Below are 24,420 nucleotides of genomic sequence, written 5' to 3' on the forward strand. Positions count from 1 at the left end.
ACCACCCTGTGGAGACCCAACACCCCAACACCACAGTACAGGCCTGCTGGCTCCATACCTGGCCTGCTGGGCCAGACTAAGGCTGAGAGGGGCTTCTAGGTAAGCCTGACTTTCAAATCCCCCTGAGCCCACCATCCCTGCCACCCAGACAGAGATGAGGCAAGTGAGCAAAGGTGCCCCCTGCTGGAGAAAAGGGGTATGGTAGAAGGAAGGAGAGCAAGGACAGGCCAGAAAGCATCTCATAACCTAGGACTACATACACTCTGGGCCCTGCTGAGCCAAGAATTCTAACCTTCCAAGGCCGAAAGACACCAAGAGTCTATGATCCTTCAGACTATCTCCTAAGGTGCCAGCAGAAGAGATCTGTGCTCATGAGACTCTATACTAATTGTGACTCCGTGCTAACTGTTGACATCTCAAGCCCCATGGTTTGCTGTTCCCCAAACGGGGGGATCCCAGCAGGGAAAAAAAGCACAAAGAGAGAGAGGAAGAGAGAGAAGAGAGAGGAACAGAGGAACACAGACGCTGGAAACAACCTCAACCTGGAATCTGGTTAGAGATGGACCCTGGGGAATACAGAACCTCCTTGGAGTGTGAGGAAGCATCGTCTCCAGGGAGACTCAGAATGGCCCTCACCGGGCCTGCGTGAAGAAGACAGCCCAGATGCTCCAGCTGCCTCTTCAAAAACCCCACACAGGCTGCAGTACCCACTTGCTGGAGGGCTCTGACTGACCAGCGTGGAGTTCTGCCTGGAAAGAGTCAACTGGGGTGAGATCTCTCCATACCAGGGAGGAAGCAGAGGGGTGGAGAGGCACCAGGCTGCCTTGCCTATGCTGGTCTCCATACAAACGTCCGGCAGGTTCCTTTTCCAGGACACTTGCCGTTTTCCTGGCTGTCGGCACCTGCTCCCTCCAAGGAGCCTTCTCATTCCTCCCAGTTCTAGACGCTGCCTCCCAAAATAAGAACGTCCCCGACGAGGGCTGTGACTGGCCCAGAGCTCTGTGGTCATCTGTCTGTCCTTCTTTCTGTGGACAGGGACTCTGATGTCTCAGCAACTGATCCTAGGTCGACCTGGCAGGGTCCCTCACTCACAAGCAGTCTCTTCGGACTCCAAGGGAAGAGCGCTGGCTGCTTGGTCTTAATCACAGCTGCTATTTCTTCAGTGCCAACAATGTACAGGGTTCTGTGCATCACTTGTAGACACAGCCCTGCAACTCCACGAGACAGGTGCAATACTGACAGCCACACCACTGACTGGGAAGCTCGGAAAGGCAGCATGCTGGCTTCCCCAGGTCACACAGCCAGCAAGTGGCCTTAGACCCCAGCGGCACACCCTTTTCTCACTATGCTCTGCTGCCACTGGTCCGCACTCAGCCCTCACCATGGTTGGCTCCTTTGTCCAGCAGATCCCAGGTCCCCAGGGGGTCACTGCTGTCTTTGCATGAAGCCCACCCCCCCCCAGCTGCTATCCGAGCCAGAGAGGTGGATGTCTAGACTCTCTCCCTAAGAGTCTCCCACCTCCACCAGCCTGAGCTGTACAGCTCACAGCTCTCAACCAGGGACTGGCGTAGCTGGCAGATTTCACAGGACTGCCCTTTCCTCTGGTCAGTGTCAGGGGATCAGAAAGGGGTGTGGCTGGGCTTCTCTAGATCCCACTCCTGTGACCAATAAAATCTCACCAGCTGCATCCAATGGCAACCTTCACCCTGTTACTCCGATGTCTTTGTAGGAGTATTTTTAGTCAAACTTTTTTTTTTCAAAATAAATGTGAATTGTAAAAATAAGTGCTTGGACTCAATATTTTATTTCCTCTAAAGTTACCCAGGAAACCAAATGAGAATTCACAGAAGCCCTGAGTGGGGTTCTGAAGTGTGATTAGGAGTTTGCCAGGGCTACAGATGGAGTCCTAGGTTGGAGCTGGGGTAAGAATTTTGGCTTGGGCTAAGGCAGGGTGTTACCCTGAAGCAGTAACTTTACCAACATCCATTCAAGTTGCAGCGCTAGAGCACTAATAACAGAAGTCCAGCTATGTATACAAACTCTACCACTCACGGACCCTGTGTCCTTTGGAGAGATGACATAAGCAGCTAAGCCTGTGTGTCGGGTGCCTGTCTCATCGCTGTGACCCAACACCAGCAGATGGGGACACCTTTGAGGAAGGTGTTTTAACTCATGGGTGCAGTTTACGGCCACTTGTCCCCATTGCTTGGGCAGAGCATCACAGCAGTGGGAATGTGTGTCTGGGGAGAAAGCAGCCACAGGAGGGAGGGGTCTATACAGCCCCCAAGGACACTCCTCCCAGGGACTACTTCCTCCAGTGAACCCCATGTCTCACAGGGCCACCACCTCAGATAATCATATCTTATTAATTTGCGTATTTATGTTGGAAGTTAGAGGACAACTTGTAGGAGTCAGTTCTCTCTCTATTCCATGGGACCCGGGAATAGAACTCATCACTAGGCTTGGTGGCACGTTGGGCCCCAGCCCCCACGGGGTCCCTGTGAGTTGCTTGTCAGCCAATAACCACAGGTGCTTCCTGTTTTCTAGTCCTGGCTTACAGCCTGGCCTTGCCCCACTGGCATCAACCTCTAATTATGAAAACACGAACTCTTACACCTGGGGTTTCTCCACTGTGTTGTAAGTCTGTATGTAAGGCTGCTCCCTCCTTGCAATAAACACACACACACACGCACGCACGCACGCACACGCGCGCGCGCGCGCGTATTCTCTTAACACAAACGGCTGAACGTCTCGTCTTTCATTTAAATCTCCAGGCTTTTGCCCGACACATTAGACTTGCTGGTGGTGCAGGCACCGCAGTGGCAAGTGCCTTTACCCACAGAGATGGCTCCCTGGTCTTCCATTCACATGCTAAATCCATCAATGGATTAAATCATTCATTGGTCAGAGCCCTGTGAGTTATCAAGTCTGGAAATATCCTTGAACACACTATGAGCTCCTCTGCATCCTCAAGGCAATCAAGTTGAGGGTGGAGATTAGCCATCATGGCCTAATGGCCAAGTCTGTAAAATGGGCTGCTACCTTCTAACTAGGGTATGGGTGTTGATAAAGGAGTATGGTGAGGGCTTAGTGAGCCCACAATGGCAGGACCGGATCTGTCACGTGCAACTTCTTTTTTTTTTTTTTTTTTGGTTTTTCGAGACAGGGTTTCTCTGTGGCTTTGGAGGCTGTCCTGGAACTCGCTCAGTAGACCAGGCTGGTCTCAAACTCACAGTGATCCACCTGCCTCTGCCTCCCGAGTGCTGGGATTAAAGGCATGCACCACCAACGCCCGGCCACATGCAACTTCTATGCTCACAACACAGCTCAGGCTGACATTCAGCCAGTGTCTGCCATGGAGATGTCAGGTGAAGGCTGTGAGAGGAGGGGCCTGTGTCCCAACTTATCTGGCAGGTTTGAGGCTAAGATGATCAGGATATACCAAAGTCACAGTGCTGAATCTCTCTCTTCGCACATGTTCTCATGGGTGGTTCCCTACTCTGCAGGGAACAGCTCCTGAGACCCCCCTGCAGAACTGACCAGCACTTGGATTCTGTTCTGGGGACCGGAGGTAGGACTGGGATGCTATGCTGCCCAGTTTTATGCTAACTTGACATGAGGTATAGTCATCAGATAGAAGGGAACCTCAATTGAGAAAATGTTTCCCTAAGACCAGGCTGTAGGTGTGCTTACAGGGCATTTTCTTAATTAGTGATTGATGGGGGAGGGCCCAGACCATTGTGGGTGGTGCCACCCTTGTGCTAATGGCCCTGTAAGAAAGCAGGTTGAGCAAGTCAGAGGGAGCGAGCCAGTAAACAGCATTCCTCCGTGGCCTCCACATCACTTCCTGTCTTCAGATTTCTGCCCTGGCTTCCTTCAGTGATGGACCATGATGTGTAAGTATAAGCCAAATTAACCATTTTCTCCACAATTTGCTCTGGCCACAGTGTTCTATCACATCAATAGTAACCCTCAGACAAATTGGTACCAGGATAGTAGGGTGTTGCTGTGACAGACCTGAACATATTGTTTTGGGAACGTTGTGGAAGGACTTTGGAACTTTGGCCTAGAAAAGCCATTAAGTGTTGTGAGCTCCGTGAGCTGTTCTGTAGGAGCTTGGGAGAGAAGAATGTTGAGAGCGGTGTAGGCAATGGGGGCTGGCTTGTGGAGTTTCAGAGGGAAGCAAAGACTCTACTGAGCCATTCGTGTGATGAATCCATGGTGTCTGGTCAGCTGGGGCTGAAGAGTCAGCTGTGATTAACAAGAGACCAGAACCACTGAAGCATTGCTGGATGCTAGTCAGCTGGGCTGAAGACTCAGCCCGAATTAAGAAGAGAGCAGCATCACTGAGGTGAAGTATTCTGGGAAGTGTTTCCTCAGGGTCACTACCCAGAAGCTGTGTCCAAGAAGAGACCAAGGTTATAACTCCTGTTGGGTTTGGGGGAAGGAAAGGGAAGAGAGATGTGATATAATTATGATCTCACAAAATACAAGAAATAGATTTTGTTAATTAAAATATATAGTAAAATTGGCCAAATAAAAAATACTTTTAAGAAAGTACTTAAAGCTGGGTGATGTTGGCACGCCTTTAGTCCCAGCACTTGGGAGGCAGAGGCAGGCAGATCTCTGTGAGTTCAAGGCCAGCCTGGTCTACAAAGTGAGTTCCAGGACAGCCAGGGCTACACAGAGAATCCCTGTCTCGGGGGGGGGGGGGGCTTTAAGGTGAGGATGCATAAATAATCCAGAGAGGGGATGGGAACAAAAATATCTACTCTCAACAGAAAGAAAACAATGGTGTGGTAGAAACACCTTCCACATGGAAGGATCAAAGCCAGATCTTTAGCTCACACCCACCTAAAAGTTAGTTTCAGGGTTATGAAAAGCAAAACTAGGGTCACACATAGCTCTATGGGCTTCAGAAGACTACTTTCAGCATCTCTGTGCTTTGATGAAGCTATGTGACCTGTCTGACCACTGTCTCATTACAGCTAATACATAAACTACAGACAGGCTCTTGGAGAGTTTGAGAATTCAAGGACTGTGATTCCACTTCTCAAAGTGGCCTCAGAATGTCAGTGGGATATGTCAGGCAGGGTCCTCCAGAGAAACAGAACTGGCAGGACATACATTAAGAGATTTATTCTATTTCAGGGAACAGATTTAGTGTTTTCCCAGTAAATCCATAGTTGGTAGGACAGACCAGCAGGCAGGAAGTCCCGGAGGGGTTGAATGCCACTGATCATGGTGAGGTTTCTCCCTCTCTAAGCCGCAACTTCACTTTCTTAAGGCCCTTCCATAGCTAAATGAGGCCCCGGATTACAGAAACTACAATCCTTAATTTAAGTCAGTGGATGAAGCTGCTAACCATGTCTACAAAACACCCAGATTAATGTTGGGTAGCCGGGAACCATAGCCTGCCAAGTAGATGCAGGAGATGAACCGTCCTGGAGGGGGAAGATGGAGCAGGGAAATAGGTCACTACTCCTACAGCTCTGGAGAGGAAGATGAAGGCTGGAAGGGTGAATGTGTCGAGAAGCAGTTGGAGGAGTGGGCAAAGCCATCATGATTTGCTGACGGGTTGGATGTGAAGGTGAGAGACCACGTGGAGGATACTTCGAGGGTTCAACCTGATCCCTGCGCTTGGTGAACCGCAGAAGTGGGCTGGAGGTTGGGGGCGGGCATTAGAGAAGTCTAACCACTTCGATGGCAAGTGGGTAGCCAGATGTACACACCTGGAGTTCGGGAAACAATTTAGAGTGTAGCAGTGTCAATGTGGAGGGTGGAGGGTGGGCCAGGTGAGTCTGGGGAAGCCTGAGAAGGGCGGCGAACGTGAGAGCAATGGAGCGATAGGCTTGGGTGAGGCTGGGTGAGGAGTGTAGTGCATAGTGAATGAATGCAGCAAGAGGGGAGACTGAGGCGGCGGTGGTGGCGCACACCTTTAATCCCAGCAGTAAAGAGGGATATAAAATGGAAGGAGACAGCGGTCAGTCTGCAGTCATGCTGAGGACAGGATCACCCCTTTGGTCTGAGCCTTGGTAGAGGTAAGAACTCTCTAGGGGCTGGCTGCTTTGCTCCTCTGATCTTTCAGCTTTCCCCCTTAATATCTAACTCTGGGTTTTTATTGTTAATACCAACTAGAATTCGTGCTACAAACTGGTATCACCCTTTGGCCTCCACATTCACACACACACACATACACACACACACTCACACACACACACACACACACACACACCTCTGCAACTTAATCCCACCTTAAGTCCATGTACTGATACACACTGGTTTTAGAATTCGTAAATTGGGGGTGGCATTATTCAAAGGAACTTCTTTCCTTTTTTCTTTGTTTTTCAGGGGTGGGGAGGGTGGTTTGAGGCAGGATTTCTCTGTGTAGCCCTGGTGTTGATCTACAAAAGGACCTTAAGAGGACAGAGTGATGAGCTACATACCAGAAGATGCTTGTACACCGTGTGTCCAGCAAAATGACCAGCAATCCAAAGATGCATGTACTGTGGTAGGGGACATGAAAAATCCAACATCACTAGCTTTTAGGAAGTTGAAAATTAAAACCACAGTGACATCTATTAAAATTATTAAAATAAGCTGGGCATGGTAACGCATGCCTGGAACCCCAGCACTTGAGAGGACCACAAGTTTAAGGCCAGCCTGGGCCACAATGAGACCTGGTCAGAAAAAAACAAAGAAATGTCACCACCAAATGCTAGCCAACATGGTGGGGGACTCCTATCTCACTAGATGGATCCCAAACCAGCAGCTTGGCAATTGCTTCAAAAACATCGTGTACTTCCATTGGTCCCCAATCCCTTGCACTTCTGGGCATTTATTCCAGAGCAATAAAAGCAAGTTCACATAAATGTGGGTAAGCAAATGCTCATAGCAACTTTATTCATAGGAACTGCAAGTTGGAAACAATCCAGATATCCTTCAAGAAGTGAATGGTTAGACAAATCATGTTCCATTTGTCCATGAAGTCACTACTCTGCAACCAGAAAGAACGAACTGCTTATACCTGTAGCCACTTGAAATGACTGGAAAACCATGCTAAATGCTGAGGGAGGGTCCCCAAAGTTTGCCGACTTCCCAACTCCCATTTAATGCCTGAAATTCTTTTCTTTCTTTTTTTTTTTAAGAATTTATTTTAGTCTTAATGACAGGTATACCACCAAGATCTGCCCAGTGGAGGGCAGCAGACAGTGCAGACCTCTTCAGCCTTTCCCCAAGTCTCCGAATAAAGTGTTTTGACATTCCCCCAAAAAGAATTTATTTTATTTTGGAGTATTTGCTGTTAATCCTAGCACTCAGGAGGCAGCGCAGGCAGATCTCAGAATTTGAGGCCATCCTGGTCTACAGAGTTTTGGGACAGCCAGGACCACACACAGAAACCCTGTCTCAAAAATACAAAAAAAAAGTATTTTACTTTTATGTGTATGCAGGGGGCATGCTCCTACAGAAGCCAAAAGATCACATCAGACCCCGAAGCTGGGGTTATAGACAGTTGTGAATTGCTCAAGGAGGAAGCTGGGACCCAAACTCCAGTCCTCTGCATGAGAAGCAAGTGTTCTTACGTGCTGAGCCATCTCTTTAGCCCCTCCCCCTTTAAAATAGCCCATTTAATTGGTGTGCTTTGTGCACACGTATGCTTGCCTATGTATGTGTGTCCATACACAGGTGTCATGGTACACAGGTGAAGGCCAAATAACATGGGGTTGTTAAAATTAACTTCCTCTCATGTGGGTTCTGGGCCTCAGACTCGGGTTGTCAGGTCTAACAGCAAGCATCTTTACCCAAGGAACCACCTTTCCAGCCCCTAAGATGTGACAGTGTTAAAATGACCGAATTCCAGAAACAGAACAGGCTGTGATTAGTGCTTAAGGAAAGGGTAAGGCTTGGGGAGCAGGTGGAGAGGGCTAGGAATGGGGAAGGCAGGGCTGTTTGTGCTGGGGAAAAAGCTTTGGATCTTGGCTGCATTAGATCAATGTCTTTCTTACAACATTTTGCAAGATGTTCCTGAGAGAAGAAACTGGGTAAAGGCTACTCTAGTTATTTCTGACACATGTGTGGGGATTTATAACTATCTCAAAATTAAAAGTTAAAGCTTTTAAAAGATACATTGGAGCTGAGCATATTGCTCACTGGGAGAGCATCTGCCTACTAGCACACGAGGCCCTGGGTTCAATCTCTAGTGCCAATGTGTTGTGTGTGTGTTATACAAAATGCAACCCCTAACCTTGCATTAAATTTAACAGGAATAAATCTCATCAAAATGTTAAAACCTGCCAGGTGTGGTGGTGCACACCTTTAATCCCAGTACTAGGGAGGCAGAGGCAGGCGGATCTTTGTGAGTTCCAGGGCAGCCAGGGTTGTGACACAGAGAAACCCTATCTCAGAAAAAAAAGTTAAAACTCTGTTCTTCAAGACACCATTAAGAAAATGGGCAAATGACTCAGCAGCTCAGGTGGCCAAGGAGGCAGGAATTCAAAGGGAGTCTGACCAACATAATGAAACCCTGTCTGTAAAATTGTAATGTTTGGAGTGGGAGATCAGGAGAAGTGGCTCAGTGGTTAAGAGTTCATACTAGGGGGCTGGAGAGATGGCTCAGCGGTTAAGAGCACTGGCTGCTCTTCCAGAGGACCTAGTTCAATTCCCATCATCCACATGACAGCTCACAACTATCTATAACTCCAGTTCCAGGGGATCTGATACCCTCACACAGACATACATGCAGGCAAAACACTAATTCGAGTAAAATAAGAATAAATCATTTTTAAAAGAGTTCATACTGCTGTTGCAGAGGGTCTAAATTCAGTTCCCAGCACCCATACCCACAGGTTCACAGCAGCCTGCCCATAACTCCAGCTCTGATACCCTCTTCTGGCCTCCTGGGGATCCTACTCTCATGAGGACATAATGTGAACTATATCATTGTTTGTTTTTTTAATCTTACAAAGAACAGGGGTTGGGAGTGTGGCTCAGATGGAGCAGTTTGCCTGGTGTACATGAAACCCTGAGCGTTTGTGCCCAGTACTGCATAAATGGGGTATGGTGATGCAAGTCTATAATCTCAGCACTCAGGAGGTGGAAGGAGAATCACAAGTTCAAGGTCACCTGGGCTACATACTGAGTTCCACAGCAGCCTAGATTACAGGAGAATGTATCTCAAACTACATACATAAATAGACTTACATAAGAAAGGAAAATGAAAGATCAGTCCAAAGAGTGAGAGGAACTGTATCCAGAGAGATAGTGTGTGCATATATACATATATATCTTATATACTTATATATTTTTTACAATTCAATAAATAGGATACAGTTAAAGCCACAGTGAGATAGGACTTCAGAACTACCAGCGTGGCTAAAATTAAAGAGACTGACAGAGCCAAGTGTTGCCACATACGTGGGCAACAGAACCACCACACATTTCCATGTGGGGATGGAACGTGGCACCAGGCTTTTGGAAAACTGCCTGGCAGTCACATCTAGAAACTTACCCAAGAGCAATGAAAGCCTATGCACATAGGAGGACTTGCACACAAACCTCTCTTCCTAACAACCTCCATCTGGAAACAACCCAAGCATTCATCAGCAGACGAAAGAATAAAGGGACCATGCTGTGGGATCAAAAGCAAATGAACTATGGATGTCCATAAAGACTCGGACCTCAAAAACAACACACTGAACCCAAGGAGATGCACACACAACCTTGGGATCCCATCCGCACCAAAGTCAGGCGCAGGCAAAACTAAAATGGCAGGAGGCTGGTCAGTGGTTGCCTGGGACTAGGGGAGGAAGAGAGGGAGGGACTGACTTGTAAAGGAATAGTGGGGGTGGGGTGATGGAAATCTCATGGGTCTTGGTTGTGGTAATGGGTATAAATATTTCTCTAAATTGTCCAAACTCAGGCTGGGGATATAGCTCAGTTGGTAGAGCACTTACCTAGCACTTGAAAGTCCTGGGTTCTATCTGCAGCCCACTAAAGAAATCTATAAACAAACTGCACCTGATGGTGTCTTTAATGTTAGGCAAATTGTAACTCAGTTAAAAACAAAACATGCTGTTCTTTTAAACAGAGTCTCATGTGCTCCAGGCTGGCCTGGACCTCCTGCCTCCACCTTTCCAATAACAGAGCTGCAGGTGTGCACCACCACACCGTGTTTCTGCAGACCCGCACAAGCTCTCTACCTTCTGAGCTACACTCCCAGCCCAGTGAGAGTGGTTTTTAAGACACCGATCCTGGTATTGTCTTTGTTTCAAAACACACACACACACACACACACACACACGTTTCCGTATTTGTTTGACTGTTTGAAACAGGGTCTCCTGCAGTCCTACCTGGCCTCCCGATTCTCCCAAGTTCTAGCCTGTATCAGCGTGGCAGGTCAATGCCTAAGTGTTTAAGTGCTTACTGTAAATTCCCATATAACTCTTCTTCCCAGGTGAATAAGGGCACTTTGAAACCAGCTGCTGTCCAAGAAGATTCCACTTTGCCAACTATTGTGTTCTCTGGTGGGCCTCCCTCAAACATCGGGTGGGAAGCTGGAGGAAGGACAAGACTAGAGCTGGATAGACACCATGCAGGGGAGGCTGCGGGGAAGAGAGGCTGAAGTGGGGGGAAGAAGCTATGGGGGTGGGGGAGATGAGAGGGTGGCAGGTAACGTGGGGGAGAGAGGCTAGAGGGGAGGTTGCAGGTAAGAGGAGAACTGCAGGCTGGTGTGGGCAGGCTGGGGGCATGAGGAGGGTTTCATGCATGGGCAATGCAAAGGCATGGGTGAGTGCGCGTGTGCGGAGGCTCCAGCAAGGATTCCCAACTCATTGAGAGCCGAACACCGGCCTGCGCTGCAGGCGCAGCACTCCATAGGTATTGAGTCCAGGCACGTCGAAGCCTGGTGCCAGCCCGTGGCGGTCCAGCGGGTAGAAACGCACCAACTGCCCGTGTTGCGCCTCCAGAGACAGCCAGGCGTCGGCGAGCGGCAGAGTGCAAGGGAATTCGCGGGCCACGTGCAGCTGGAAGACTCGTCCGCGCACATGACGCAGGGCGAGCGATCGGAAGGCGGCGGGCACGAGCGCCTCCACGCGTGGCCCAAACTGGCGCAAGCGCAGCTCGCCCCGCGGCCCCGCGGCGCGCACCTCGTAGAAGGTGCGGTTGGCGAATGTGAAGAAGCCGGCGAATGGGCGCGCGTGGGGCGGGGGCGCGGGGACGCGCTCAGCATCGCGCAATGCATGATCCAGAGCGGGCAGCAGCATGTCCAGGGCGTCAGCCACCAGGTCACTAGTGGATGGGCGCGGCCCCGCCAGCAACAGCACAAACCCCAAACGCAGCGGTGGCACGAGCGCCAGGCTGGCAGCATAGCCGTCCAAGTCTCCGTCTTTGCGTGCCACTCTGTATCCACACCGCTCGTGGAACTCCCAGGGTGTGCCGGTTTCACGGGCGAAGTAGTCGTGGGCACAGGCGCGCAGTGGTGACAGCAGCGTGGCCAGGCTGTCGGGCCGCAGCAGCCGTCGGGACCCTGCGCCAAGTAGCGCAGCCGTCAGCCTGGCCAGGTCTGCAGCCGTTGAGTACATCTGGCCTGATGGCCGGTACCAGTCCAGGTCGTAGAGCGGTGCGGACCGGCCGCTGCCGTAGAAGCCAGCTGCCAGGCGAGCACGCACAGCTCCAGTCAGTGCAAAGCCAGTGTCGCTCATCCCCAGCGGCTCCAAGACCTGCTCAGACACCCAGCGTTCATAGTCTCCCTGTGCCGTGTGCGCAGCCAGCACATGGGCAAGGAGCGAGAAGGCCAGAGTGCTGTAGTGACACCTGGAGGGAGAAAAGGGGTCATTAGGATGGGGTCCTGGAGATCTACGATCTCCAGGACCGTGTGGTGTGTGATGGCACCAGTAGGGAAAGAAAAGCATGGCTTACAGTCCAGTATTTGGAGAAGCAGAGGGAAATCTGGCCCAGGGTAGCCCAGGAGTACCAGCTGCCTCTGCCTGATGTGTGTTGTTCATCCTCCACCCCCCCCACCCCGCCCCCAAGCTCTCAAAGCTACACTTGTTCAACCGTCAGACCTTGACCTAAACACCATTATTTATCAAGGCCAAATCTGTATTCGTGTCATTTACTTCTCTGGTGTGTCTCCCTCATCAGTGCAAACTGTAAAAAGGAGCCTCGGTCACGTGCTTACTGGTGTATCCAACTCTAGCAGATCTGGGTGGGGTAGTTGCCGCTACTGCTTTTTGTGTCTTGTTTGTTTTTGGTTTGTTTGTTTGGTTGGTTGGTTTTTGGTTTTTCGAGACAGGGTTTCTCTGTGGCTTTGGAAGCTGTCCTGGAACACACTTTGTAGACCAGGCTGGCCTCGAACTCACAGAGATCCGCCTGCCTCTGCCTCCCTAGTGCTGGGATTAAAGGCGTGTGCCACCAATGCCCGGCTTTGTGTCTTGTTTTGTTTTTAGACAATCTCATTGTATAGCCCACGTTGGCCTCCATTTCTCTATCCTCCTGCCTCAGCCTTCCAGATGTTGGGATTACAGATGTGCACAACCACACCATCTCCAGAGCAGACACTTAGTAAACAATTCAGTTGAGTGCCGGGACACTGGAACAGACCTGTGTTGGGGGCCCAGCTCTTCTAGGCCTTGCGGTGCCTGCCTCTCAGTCTTTGTGGCTATAGGATGGGCTCTGTTCAGTGGTCCCCAGAACCCTGCGGACTCTGATCATATGGGGGAAGCACTTCCTCAAGTGTGGCTGGACTTTAGAGCTTACTCCTCACCTGGTTCCTGGGTCAGCCACCAGGACATCATCCCTGAGCAGGCTCAGAGCCTCCTGGGTGCTGCCCCTCCACAACAGCGAGGTGCCCCGCAGCCTTCGGGGAAGTCCTAGGGAGAGCAGTGGTCAGACCTGCAGGACTTGTGCTTTGCTGGGGAAGTCCCTTCCCTAGAGGCCATCAAATCACCTGTCCTTACATGTCCCTGTCCCTCCCCCACCTCTCCTCCCACCCCCAGCAGCTGTGATTTCCCTTTCTGAAAGCAAACTGTTTTCATCTTTCTTCTCTCCTGCTCTCCCAGGTGCTGGGATTGCAGGCAGGTGCCACCAAGACCAGTCCTTCCAAAGGCATTTAGTACATCCTGAAATATTTAATATTTAGGGCTAGCAAGATGGCTTATCCAGTAAAGGTGCCTGACTCCTTGAGTTCAATACCCAGGACCCCTGTGGTGGTAACAGACAACAAACTCCTGCACTTTTAGAACCCAGGACCCCCAGCCTAGGGGTGATACCACCCATAATGATCTGGGCCCCCCATCAATCGCTAATTAAGAAAATGTCCTACAAGCTTGTCTACAACCAGGTTCCCTATCTCTCAGATGACTTTAGTTTGTGTCAAGTTGACGTAAAACTAGCCAGGTCAGGGTGTGTTAAGTTTAAATCAATTTAAATTTCCTCCGCTGTTGTAGACTAGGACATTGCCGCCATGGTTTCCCCAGTCAGTGCAACCACCGTTCCAACCTTGTCAGTCTGATGGGGACAGTGTGTCTCTGTGTGGTTTTAATTGCACGTGTGTTTCGATGAACAAGGGTTGGCATCTTTTAATATTCCACAGAGCCTTTTCTGTGCTGTGTCAGTTCTGCCCTTCACCCATGTCCCCTGTGGACTGTGGCTTCTACATGTTCTTCACTGTAGAGCTCCCTACTGGGTTTAACTTGTTGCCTGGCCATTGGCATGCCACACAGATCCTGACTCAATTGTCTGGGACCTGTGTCTCTGCCTGGCCTGTATTCCCAGGTTCAGGCCAGGGATGGAGCTCAGCTGGTACAATGCTTGCTTAACATGTTTGAATCCCTGTGCTCCTTCCCCCCAACAACGTACATGCCAGATATAGAGGCCCATGCCTGTAATCTTAGCACTCAGGAGGTAGAGAAGGAAGGACCAAAAGTTCAGGGTCATTCTGAGATACACAGTGAGTTTGGAGCCAGCCTGGGCTACAAGAGACCCTATCTCAAATATAGTAAGTCCCAGTGCTAAAGAGATGACCCCTAAAGCTGCTCTTTCAAAAGACCCAAGTCAGTTCTCAGCGCTCAGCTGTAGCTCCACCTGGGGGGGGTGGGATCTGGTACATACCTCAGTGGACACCCCCCCCACACACACACGGCATACACTCACACATGCACACACATACATGCATTTTTAAAGTAAGGTTAAAAAGTACCCCAGGCTTACCTCAGTTTTTTTCTACCATGGCTACCACCCATGGCCTGAGGGTTGGAAATATGGCCATTTAGGAACCAAAGCAGGGTCCTAATTGATGGGAATCTGCGTCCTGTCCCTGTCCCCCAAGCCCCTCTGATGTAAACTGGCTCAGCTGGGCAATTCCGAGGCTCACCTGACAACTGACTAGCCATCCTCCGGAGCGTGACAGAAGACGGCCTTGGGAGGAAGCCCATCTCTTCATATTCCCCCACTGGGCCCTGTGGTTCAGGGTCTTGGGCCTTGCCCAGCGGGTTGTTGATGGAGAAGGTGCTGGCATAGCGCTCCAGAGGGTCATCCAATGAGGCCACGATGCCCTCATCCCACAGGCGATACAGCATAAGCACAGGGAAGATCTTGGAGATGCTGGCGATCCTTTGTCGGGACACAGGAGTACAGAGGGCAACTGTCAACCTCACAGCCTACTTCCCACCCTGTGCCCAGCCTCCGGCTTCTCATATGCAAGAGTCCACCCTAGTCTGCAACTCCAGCTGAATCACAGCCTCTGTAAAGAGCCTTGAGATGTGTAGAACATACCAGAAGCTTGGATAGGATAGACAGTTCAGCGCCTGCCCCATACTAGACCTTTTACCAAGCCCCACCTGTACTGGGGCAGACCTGGATTTAGTGAGTGTTGTCTCTCACTAGCTGTGTGTCCTTGGGCAAGTTACTAGACCTTTCTGAGAGTTTGACTGTTGGTTTCATGGGGTATAATGGGGGGGTGGAGGTGTGTGTGTGTGTGTGTGTGTGCATGTGCACACACACTTGCAGAGCACTCAGCATGGCAGACAGCTGATGAGTACACAGTAATCAAAACAAATAGAACTCTGGGTCCTGTGTCCAGCACCACAAAGGTGCAGTGTAAAGGCTAAATCCCATCAGACCCCTGAAGTCACCACAGCATCCCCAGGATCAAACGTGTCCATTGTTGCAGCTATGAGGACGCTGCAGACAGCACCTGAGAGGAGGGGTTCTGGGCATACAGCCAAGCATCCCTAGATACTTCCAGCTGGGCCAGTGCCACTCCCTGACTCGCAGGAATGGGAGCTGGTCATCACTCCTGGGTAGCACACTGAAAGTGAGGAGATGGGATCCTTTTCTCATTTAGCCTGTGGTCCCTGTGGTGTGACACTGGGCACTTGTACTTCCTGGTTTTCTCTGGACCTCTGTCGAGTTATCAGGACTGAGCCACAGGCCTGGGCAGCTGGGACCCCAGCCACAATTCTCTTGAATGTCCCTGCCTCCCATATCTGCTTGGCTGGCTATCCTGCTCATCCCTCCTGAGACCCTGGAGGTCACCCCACTAACCGGTACATGGTGTACTCATTAGGGGTTCCAGAATTGGGATCTGAGCCATTCTTCTTTCCAAAGTTCCCAGTCCAGAGCACGGTGTCATTGTGGATGACAAGGGCAGACATGGCAGCCAGGCCTGGGGCCGACATTGCCTTGCGCAGAATTCCATCCACCTTGTGGTAGAAGAACAGGCACTCAGAATGTGGGTGCAGTGACAGCTGTTGCCCCTGCCTCAGCACACCCACCTGTCCCCACAGCTGCACCCCTTGCAGCACGCTAGGAGCCTCCAGACCTTGTAACCCCAGCACCATGCCCTGCGAGGACCCGGCTCTCTCAGCAGCTTCCCTCCCGCCTGTTTTACATAGTGGGCTCCCTAGTGTGTGATTTTTCATGTGTGTGTTCACATGGGAAGAGTGCACACATGTGCAAGTGACACGGAAGCTGGAATTGACATTGGGGGTCTAGAATACTCTTCACCTTTGTATATCGGATCAGGGTCTCTCGCTTGAACCCAGAACTCACCGATTCAGCTAGTCCGGCTAGCCATCTTGGTCTAAGGGAATCCTCTCTCCACCTGAGTGCTGGGATTATAGACAGGCCACACGTACCCAGTACTTACACCCGTGTGGAGGATCTGAACTCTGGTCCTCATATGTGCACAAACCACTGAGCCATCTCCCAAACTGCTCTACTTAATCAGCTACCCCACCCCTTGCCTTGTGGCTTTACCTGCCCCATGCTAAGCTGTCTCCCTAGATCCCACCTGCCCTAAGTCAGCCTTTGGGGCCCTCAGTTCACCCATGTAGTCAGGGATTCCCTAGACATGCATACAAAGCGGTAGCACAGCCCCTGACTGGTACCACAGTGCTCAGCGGGAGGAGACTGCTTTGTCATTTGAGTCCTGTGGCCCTGTGATGTACGTTGTATTGGTAAATTTTCGAGTGCTCTTTGAGTTCCCTGAGAAGCTGCTGTAGAAGTGGGGTTATCGCCCCCACCCCTATTTTGGGCCCAAGCATGTTTGTTTCAAAGTGTCTCCCAAGACTCTTTGTCTGGGGACAGGCTGCCTTCCCTTGTTCTGTAACGGGGAGTAAGAATATCAACTCAGTCTAGGAATAAAAACAATACGTCACTGACGACACTAGAAAAGTTGCCGTTATTTATCTTTGGGTGTAAAACTTCTGTGAACTTGCCACCCTTTTTCTTCTGCTGGCGACTCTGCTCCTTTTGTCTCCATTCCCCTAAGGTGAGTGACCCATATGGCAGAATCTGATTGGCACCAAGGAGAGCCATCCTGAAGTGGTGCAAGTTGTGCCCTGGTGCACGTACATTCACACCTCTGTGTGTGTGTGTGTGTGTGTGTGTGTGTGTGTGTACACCCATACATGTGCTCGACCATACTACAGTGGCCTCAGTGACACGGACTCTGTCACTCTCGCATTTCGTCTTTCCGCACCTCTCTGTGAGCCCTGTGCTCACTCCACCGCTTCTGGGCCTTTTCACATGTTGACCCCGCATTTGGAGTGCACTCCTACGTCCTTCAAGCCTCTTGATCACGTCTCAGCCTTGGCCCCACAGGGCCCTGACAGCCTCCAAAGACCTCACAGTCTCTAAAACTTTCCTAATTGTGGTAGTTTGAATGTAATTGGCCTCTATAGTTCATAGGGAGGGGCACTATTAGGAGGTGTGACCTTGTTGCAATAGGTAAGGCCTTGTTGAAGGATATAGGTCATTGTGGGGGTAGGCCTTGAGGTCTCATATGCTCAAGCCACACTTAGTGTCCCAGACCACTTCCTGTTGCCTTCGAGATCAAGATGTAGGACTCTGAGCTCCTTCTCCAGCACCATGTCTGCCTGCGTGCCACCATGTCCCACCGTGATGGTAATGGATCAGACCTCTAAAACTATGTTACCCAAGAGTTGCTGTGGTCATGGTGTCTCTTCACAGCAATAGAAACCCTAACTATGACATTAATCTTCACTCTTTTTTTTCCTCCCTGTGTAGCCCTGGCTGTCCCAGAACTTGATCTGTAGACTAGGCTTGCCTTGAATTCAGATATCTATCTGCCTCTGCTTCCTGAGTGTTGGAACTAAAGGTGTGGGACACCATCCCAGGCTCCTAATCTTCATTCTTGTCCCTAAGTCAGAAATATGTATTATTTTAACTGCTTCTTCCCCTAACTGACTGACTAGGAGTCAGTCTCTCCCCACCCCTTCTGTCTTAGAACTCACAATGTAGCCCAGGCTGGCCTCAAACTTGCAGTGATTCTCCTGCCTCTGCCTCCCAAGCACTAGAACTCTAGTCACAGAACAGGCCCTCAAGAAAGTTGTGTTGAAAGCTGGGTGTGGTAGCACACACCTTTAGTCCCAGCACACAGGAGGCAGAGGCAGGTGGATACCTGTGAGTTCAAGGCCAGTTTGTTGTACAAAGCCAAGTTCCAGGACAGCCAGGGCTGTTACACAGAGAAAACATGTCAAAAAACCAAAAACAAACAAACAAGCATGTTTAGTGAATAAATGAGTGAATGCCACAGCACAGAGAGGAATCCCTCCTCTGCCAAGCTTTACTGCATTACCAGGAACGTCCTGGGCTGTCACTAACCTTCTCCAAGGCCTCCTTCAGCACTGGGAGGGGGTGAGCCAGAGGCACAAGCTCGGGGTGCCGGGGACACATCTTCACTGGGGCTGGGGTCACCTCTGGCTTCAAGGAACCTGGAGGACATATTAGAAGGTGAATACAGAAGAGGTCAGGGCAAGGGCAAAGGGACATCTTGGAGGATAGGAAGGGCTGCAGCAAAAGCCAGAGCCACGCCTTGGAGAACATCCTCCCACAGCAGAAGCCTTCCCAGGAAACGTTCAGACGTGGGCCAGCCAAGGCATAGTGTCACCCTTAGGACTGAGCCTCTTCAGGTCTCAGCTACTAGCCCCCACCCTCCCTTTCTCCTGACAGGCTTAGCCTCATCCATCCATCCATTTATCCATCTATACCTCAAGATGGTTGTGTATGTTTGGGTGACATGAACTTGAAACCCCAGAGGGGTTTCAGGCCTGAAGCAGCAGGGACAGTTTATTCTGTTCCCAGAACTGAATGCAGGCATTGGTCATGAAGTGAGTCTCATCAGTCCTTGTCCAGGGAGTGGCCGTCATCACATGGACAAATCTGGGAAATTATCCCTGAGAGTACAAGACCCTAGGGAGACTCCGATCCCAAGTGACTTACCTACTTCCTTGAAGAAAGCAGGTTAGACCAGCAGTAAAACTGTCAGCCAGCCCCTCAGAACCATGAGAAATTATCAGCTAGTGAGTTTGGTGTGTTTGTTCATTCCCTTGTGTGCTGGAGACAGATCCCAGGGCCTTGCACACTGTAGGCAAGTGCTTGAACCTAAGCTATAGCCCTAGTCCCTATATTCCTTAGACAGATAAATAGGTAGATGGTGGGGGGTTGGTCATTGGAGTAGAAGTCCTGGGTACAGCCTTAGCTTTGTCAGCTTGCTCCCTAAGTGGGTCTGGCATCTGTAGCCAGACACACAGACGGCACCTGGGGAGTCTCAAATTGGAACCAGCAAGTCTACATAGGGCCTGAAAGTGCCCACATTTGGATGGGGTTGGGGAGTTAAACAGTGTGACTGTGGAGGTCAGAGGACAACCTGTAGGAATTTTCTCTTTTTCCACCATGTGGGTTCCAGGGATCAAGTTCAGGTCATAAAGCTTGGTGGCAAGTATCTTTATCCGATGAGTCGTCTGGTCTGCCCAGCCTCTGGGAAGTTTCCTGTGGGTTGACACTGACTGCACTGGATCTGCTCACACAGTGGGTTGACACTGACTGCACTGGATCTGAGCTCACACAGTGGGTTGACACTGACTGCACTGGATCTGATCAGTGGGTTGACACTGACTGAACTGGATCTGCTCACACAGTGGGTTGACACTGACTGCACTGGATCTAAACTCATGCAGCTCGGCTCAGATTTCAAATGTCTTGAAGTCTCCCCACTACAAATTCATTTTGTGGACTTATAGTATCACAGCTTGCTAGTTCAAGAATCGTAGCCCTGAACAACCTGACCAGCTGTGGCCTATTTGCTTGAGCAACAAAGAAGTCCCTTGAAAAGGAATGTACCCCATAAAGGACTGGTGTGGGTGATGGAGACACTGGGGAGACAGTAAGAGGGGCTGTGTCTGGGAAGGCTTTTTGGGGCCATGGGAGCCCTGGTCATCTTGCTGAGCACTGACATTGGCAATATGAGTGACAGGACTGGGAGAAGCTGCTCCCAATGCAGTAGAGACTTGGGATACTGGATGCTATGGCAACAGAGGGTGGTATCCATCTGTGGCCTGCCCCTCTGGAGTCCTAGATGGAATAAGGGGATCTTTGAAAGGGGCAAGGGTCACGCAAGCCCACAGAGCAAGGGAAGCACTGTTTAAACTTTACTTTTTAGAACTAAAATTTTAAATTAGTATGTGCACATGAGGCACATACACAGTTGTATAAACACACACAACACACACACACACACACACACACACACACACACGGAGGTCAGAGAACAAATCCATAGAGTCAGTTTTCTCCTTCAACCTTCACATGGGTTCTGGGGGTCAAACTCAAGTTATCAGGCTTATTTATTTGGCAAGTGCCTTTACCTGCTGAACTGTTTCACCAGCCTCTGTTTAAGCTTCTAGGAACCCTGAGTTGACCCCCCGGGCTGGATGAACCCTGATGGCAATAGGGTTTTCACTTTGTTTAAAAGCGCTTGACCAGAGATGAACAGTGTGGCTTGGAGTGAAGAGGCCTCTGTCCTCCTTCACCCCCCACATTGCTGACTGCTCCAGGCCCAGAGGGGACCCATGCCCTCCGAGTGAGCGTGAGTGGCTTCTTCACTCACCAGCCTGCAGCTTGGGGAGGTGGTACTGCCACAGGAAGCAGCCAGTCATGGCCACTGAGAACAGGAAGAGGAAGCCGCTGAGGGACCGCAAAAACCATTTATTTTTCCCTCTTAGGAGATGGGGCTGGTGGCAGGCCTGAAGGAGCAAACACACAGGTCATGAACTCTAGGGTCAGCAGGGAGAGGAAGGTATACTCACCGCAATGCTCCCTGTGAAGTCAAGGGTCTCCCTAGGGTAAGCGCCTAATCAGCTCTACACACCTGGTCCAGCCCTGATGCCCTCGCCTCAACTCACCTCACCTGCGGCCTTTTGTGTGCTTCTCGGTATGCGTCAGAGGTGTGCACCGGGAGGCCTTGCCACACTCGACTCTCAGGACATCTGCCTCTCCTACATTCCAGGTTCCTGATCTTGAAGCTAGAATAGAGTCCCCAGTGGGAATGCCTGAAGCTCCCAGCATGTGGGTACTGCTCAGTGAGGTAGTGGGTTCTAGAAGGCTATTCATGTCACCCTATCACCATGTCAGCCTTCCAAAGCAGGCAGAAAAGCCTCCATGATGAACAGAAACGAAACTAGGACACCCCTGCGCCTGTGCGTGACCCCACAAGCTCACTAGCTGACTAAACTATGCCTCCTCAACACTGAGATTGAAGGAATACACCGCTGCACCCCGGCTTTTTTATGCAGTACTGCGGATTGAACTTGGGTCTGAGTGCTTGTGCATCAATCATGTACAAGTGTTCAAAAGCCTCACCCGAGTCTTCATCCTCCCCAAGGCATGGAAGATTCCAGCTCCTTAAGGATTCGGGCCTGGAGCCCAGGAGACCCTGTAGGCAGGAAACTGAGAGCAGCAAACGAGAAAGGAGGTGGAGGTGGTGGGGAGACAGGGCCTGGAGAGAGAGATGGCTCAGAGGTTAAGATCACTGACTGCTGTTCCCGAGGATCTGAGTTCAGTTCCCTGCATCCAAACTCACAACTGTCTGTAAACCATCTGATGCAAACACACATGTAGGCAAAACATTCATACACATTTAAAAAGAAGAAGAAGAAGAAGAGGGGAACAGAGAATAGCTAGAGAAAAGGTAAGATTTGGATGTTGGGGAAAGGGAACCCTCACTTTCCAAGCCCAGAAGCCCCATCCAGGCCAACTCCCGTTGCCCGATTGCCCAGAAATGCCGGTTTTTTTTTTTCCACTGCCAGACCCACATCCCCCAAACTCTTCTGCCTCAGACAAACCTAGATAGATGGGCACCATACCTACTCCAAATCTGCCAACAGGCCCAGGCATTTAATTCCAGATCCACTCCCCAGGCTGCCTCTCGGTGACCTACCCAGCCTGAGATTCTCACCTCTTAATCCACTTCCAGTAGGCCCCACAATCCAGGTCTTTCACAGGGTTCCCCGTGTTCCAAGAGACACAAGAGTCCTCCTGGGTTCTCAGCATGGGCTTTACCCAAATGCCCAGCGGTGACAGATGTGGCCCTCATTTCTCCAGTGCTAATCCCTCCCTGCCCTCTGCTTAGAGGATTAGCTCCCAGAAGCCCCAGCAGCAGGTAAACTGGGCAGAAGTGTCAGATTACTGCATACTCCACGTGACCTCAGAAGCTATAGATCGGGGGTGAGGGGTGGGAGTAGAGGCACAAAGGAACTCTCTCTCCAGGGTAGAAAAGCAGTGACAAAGGATGGCCACCATGATCTCGGTCACAGGCCTCTAAGACCCTTTTGAAAGCTCAAGTCAGTTCACTAGTCCCCTCTGAGGAGCATAGGGTGCCGCCTTCCTATTAAATTCTCAGGAGCACCATGGTGACCTGGGAGTGGCACTCTCTTGCCTTCTTTGTAAATGAGAATAATAATAACCACACCTAATAAAGCAGCAAGGTCACTGTAAAGCAAGAAGCCTGGGACCTGGCCCTTTGGGGAGGGCTCTGCCAAGGCTGGCTCTCATGAGTAGGCTTTGGTATCAACCCTCTGACCTGACCCTAAGGCAGACTTTAGATTTTTTTTCTAAGTGGACTTTCTGGAATGTCAGAGGCCAACTTGCAAGAGCTGGTTTTTTTCTTTCCACTGTGTGGGTTCCAGGGATTGAACTCAGGTCCTCAGGCTTGGTGGCAAGCACCATGACCTGCTGAGCCGTCTTTTTTTTTTTTTTTTTTTTTTTTTTTTTCCGAGACAGGGTTTCTCTGTGGCTTTGGAGGCTGTCCTGGAACTCGCTTGGTAGTCCAGGCTGGTCTGGAACTCACAGAGATCCGCCTGCCTCTGCCTCCCGAGTGCTGGGATTAAAGGCGTGCGCCACCAACACCCGGCCTGCTGAGCCGTCTTACAGGCTGCCGTCTGTCTTTGACCTACACTGCAGCTGCATAAAGAAGAATCTACTTTGTCACACTTCCCATCCAAAGAAGCTGATGTTCAGAGATGTGAAGTTCCCAGGAAGTTCGAGGGCTTAGGTTGGAGCACAGGAGCCCCGCTGGGAACGCCTTCCTTACCCCACATGTGACCAAACAACTGAGGTCCTCCAGGGCAAGGACAGCATGTCAAACCTAGAGCTGATGATCTGAGTCAGTTAACTCACTGCAGAAGCCTGCAAGCCTCCCCTTCTGGACACCCACCAGTCTTCTGTGGTGCTCCTCCTAGATACTTAACTTTTGTTTTGTTTTTTGCTTTTTGAGACAGGGTTTCTCTGTTAGCTTTGGAACCTGTTCTGGAACTAGCTCTTGTAGACCAGGCTTGTCTCCAAATCGCAGAGACCTGACTGCCTCTGCCTTCCAAGTGCTGGAATTGACTCTGAATACTTAACTCGACCCAACTCCAGTCCAACTATTTCTCACCTGCAAGCCAGGGTTATTCCCAATTCAGTCAGAAGAGAATTCACGTCGTGACATATAGCAATATCACCACTAGGTGGCAGCAGATATATGTGAGTAAAATCTTGGTCCCGCTTGCTCCAGTATTTTACTAGAGAATTGTTCTTCAGGCTCTATACCCATGAAACAAGAAAGATCTCACACACCACATGCTTGCACACACACGCACAGACATGTGCGCACGCAGACACACACACACACACACCAGCCAGGAAGGGAGGAATTATCCATCCTCTTTCTGCATAAGATAAATCATCCTGGCTGTCTCTATCTTTAAAATGTTTTTCTCTTTAATTATGTATTTGTGTGTATCTGTGTATATACTTTGTGCACAAAAGTGTAGTGTCCTGTGGAGGTCAGAAGAGGGTGTCATATCCCCTGGAGATGGAGTTACAGGTAGCTGTTAGCTGTCTGTCACGGATCCAGGGACTGAACTCAGCTTCTCTTCAAAAGGAGCAAGTTCCCTCATCTCTCCAGTCCCCAGAAACATAAGTTCCTTTGACTGCACAGTTTAGGCTCCACCCATTGCAGGACTCCTGGACCATAGTGCAGAGTTCAAACCTCATTTCCTGATGGTGTGACTTTGGTCAGATACTCTGTCTTTTCTTGGACTTCAGCTGTACTGACGACACTACCCTAGTGGCGTGGGAGTGGAGACTGAATAAGACAATAGTCACAGGTAGAGCATGAGGGCCACTGCCGCTGCACACCAAGAGTGCCCAATAAAGTCACTGCAATCACCATTCCTCATGTGGGCCTCTTCTCTCAGCGGGGAGATAATTGCCCTACTCTTAGGCTCACAGCTGTCTTTGGTTTGTTTATTCTCTATAGACTGTGCCATCTTTAAAAGTTTAAACATTTTATATCTGTTTATTTTTGGTGGGGTGCCTGCAGTCACATACGTGGAGGTCAGAGGGCAACTCGTTGGCACCAGCTCTCTCCTTTTACCCTGATCAGACTCAGGTCACAAGGCCTGGTGCCAACTGTCTTTATCCACTACTCAGGAGGCTGAGCAGGAGGACCAAAAGCTTAAAGCTTGCCAAAGGTAATCAAATAAGCGCCAGGCCAGTCTGGGCGACTTGGTGAGACCCTGTCTCACAAAGTGCAGGGGTGTGGACATGGCTCTGTGGGTTAAGTGTTTGTGGCCAAGC

The 24,420-nt window shown here is 50.4% G+C and overlaps 1 protein-coding gene and 1 long non-coding RNA gene across 2 annotated transcripts; one reads left to right on the forward strand and one right to left on the reverse strand.

Annotated features, from left to right (window-relative positions):
* Nucleotides 1-5,510: 5,510 nt before the first annotated feature.
* On the forward strand, nucleotides 5,511-7,100 carry LOC110342933. The gene is made up of 3 exons (XR_002385115.2): nucleotides 5,511-5,590; nucleotides 5,952-6,041; nucleotides 6,911-7,100. It is a non-coding gene; the product is annotated as an uncharacterized LOC110342933 (long non-coding RNA).
* A 1,720-nt stretch (nucleotides 7,101-8,820) lies between these two features.
* On the reverse strand, nucleotides 8,821-21,306 carry Lactbl1 (lactamase beta like 1). The gene is made up of 7 exons (XM_005081012.4): nucleotides 21,163-21,306; nucleotides 20,411-20,546; nucleotides 18,127-18,236; nucleotides 15,544-15,701; nucleotides 14,372-14,610; nucleotides 12,764-12,869; nucleotides 8,821-11,811 (listed from the first exon to the last, which is right to left on the reverse strand). Exons 1-7 carry the CDS (start codon nucleotides 21,172-21,174, stop codon nucleotides 10,827-10,829), a joined length of 1,746 nt encoding a protein of 581 aa, XP_005081069.1. The 5' UTR covers nucleotides 21,175-21,306; the 3' UTR covers nucleotides 8,821-10,826.
* Between the last annotated feature and the right edge of the window lie 3,114 nt (nucleotides 21,307-24,420).

This window comes from Mesocricetus auratus, unplaced genomic scaffold (assembly GCF_017639785.1).
Source record: "Mesocricetus auratus isolate SY011 unplaced genomic scaffold, BCM_Maur_2.0 Super-Scaffold_100014, whole genome shotgun sequence".
Classification (NCBI taxonomy): Eukaryota; Metazoa; Chordata; class Mammalia; order Rodentia; family Cricetidae; genus Mesocricetus; species Mesocricetus auratus.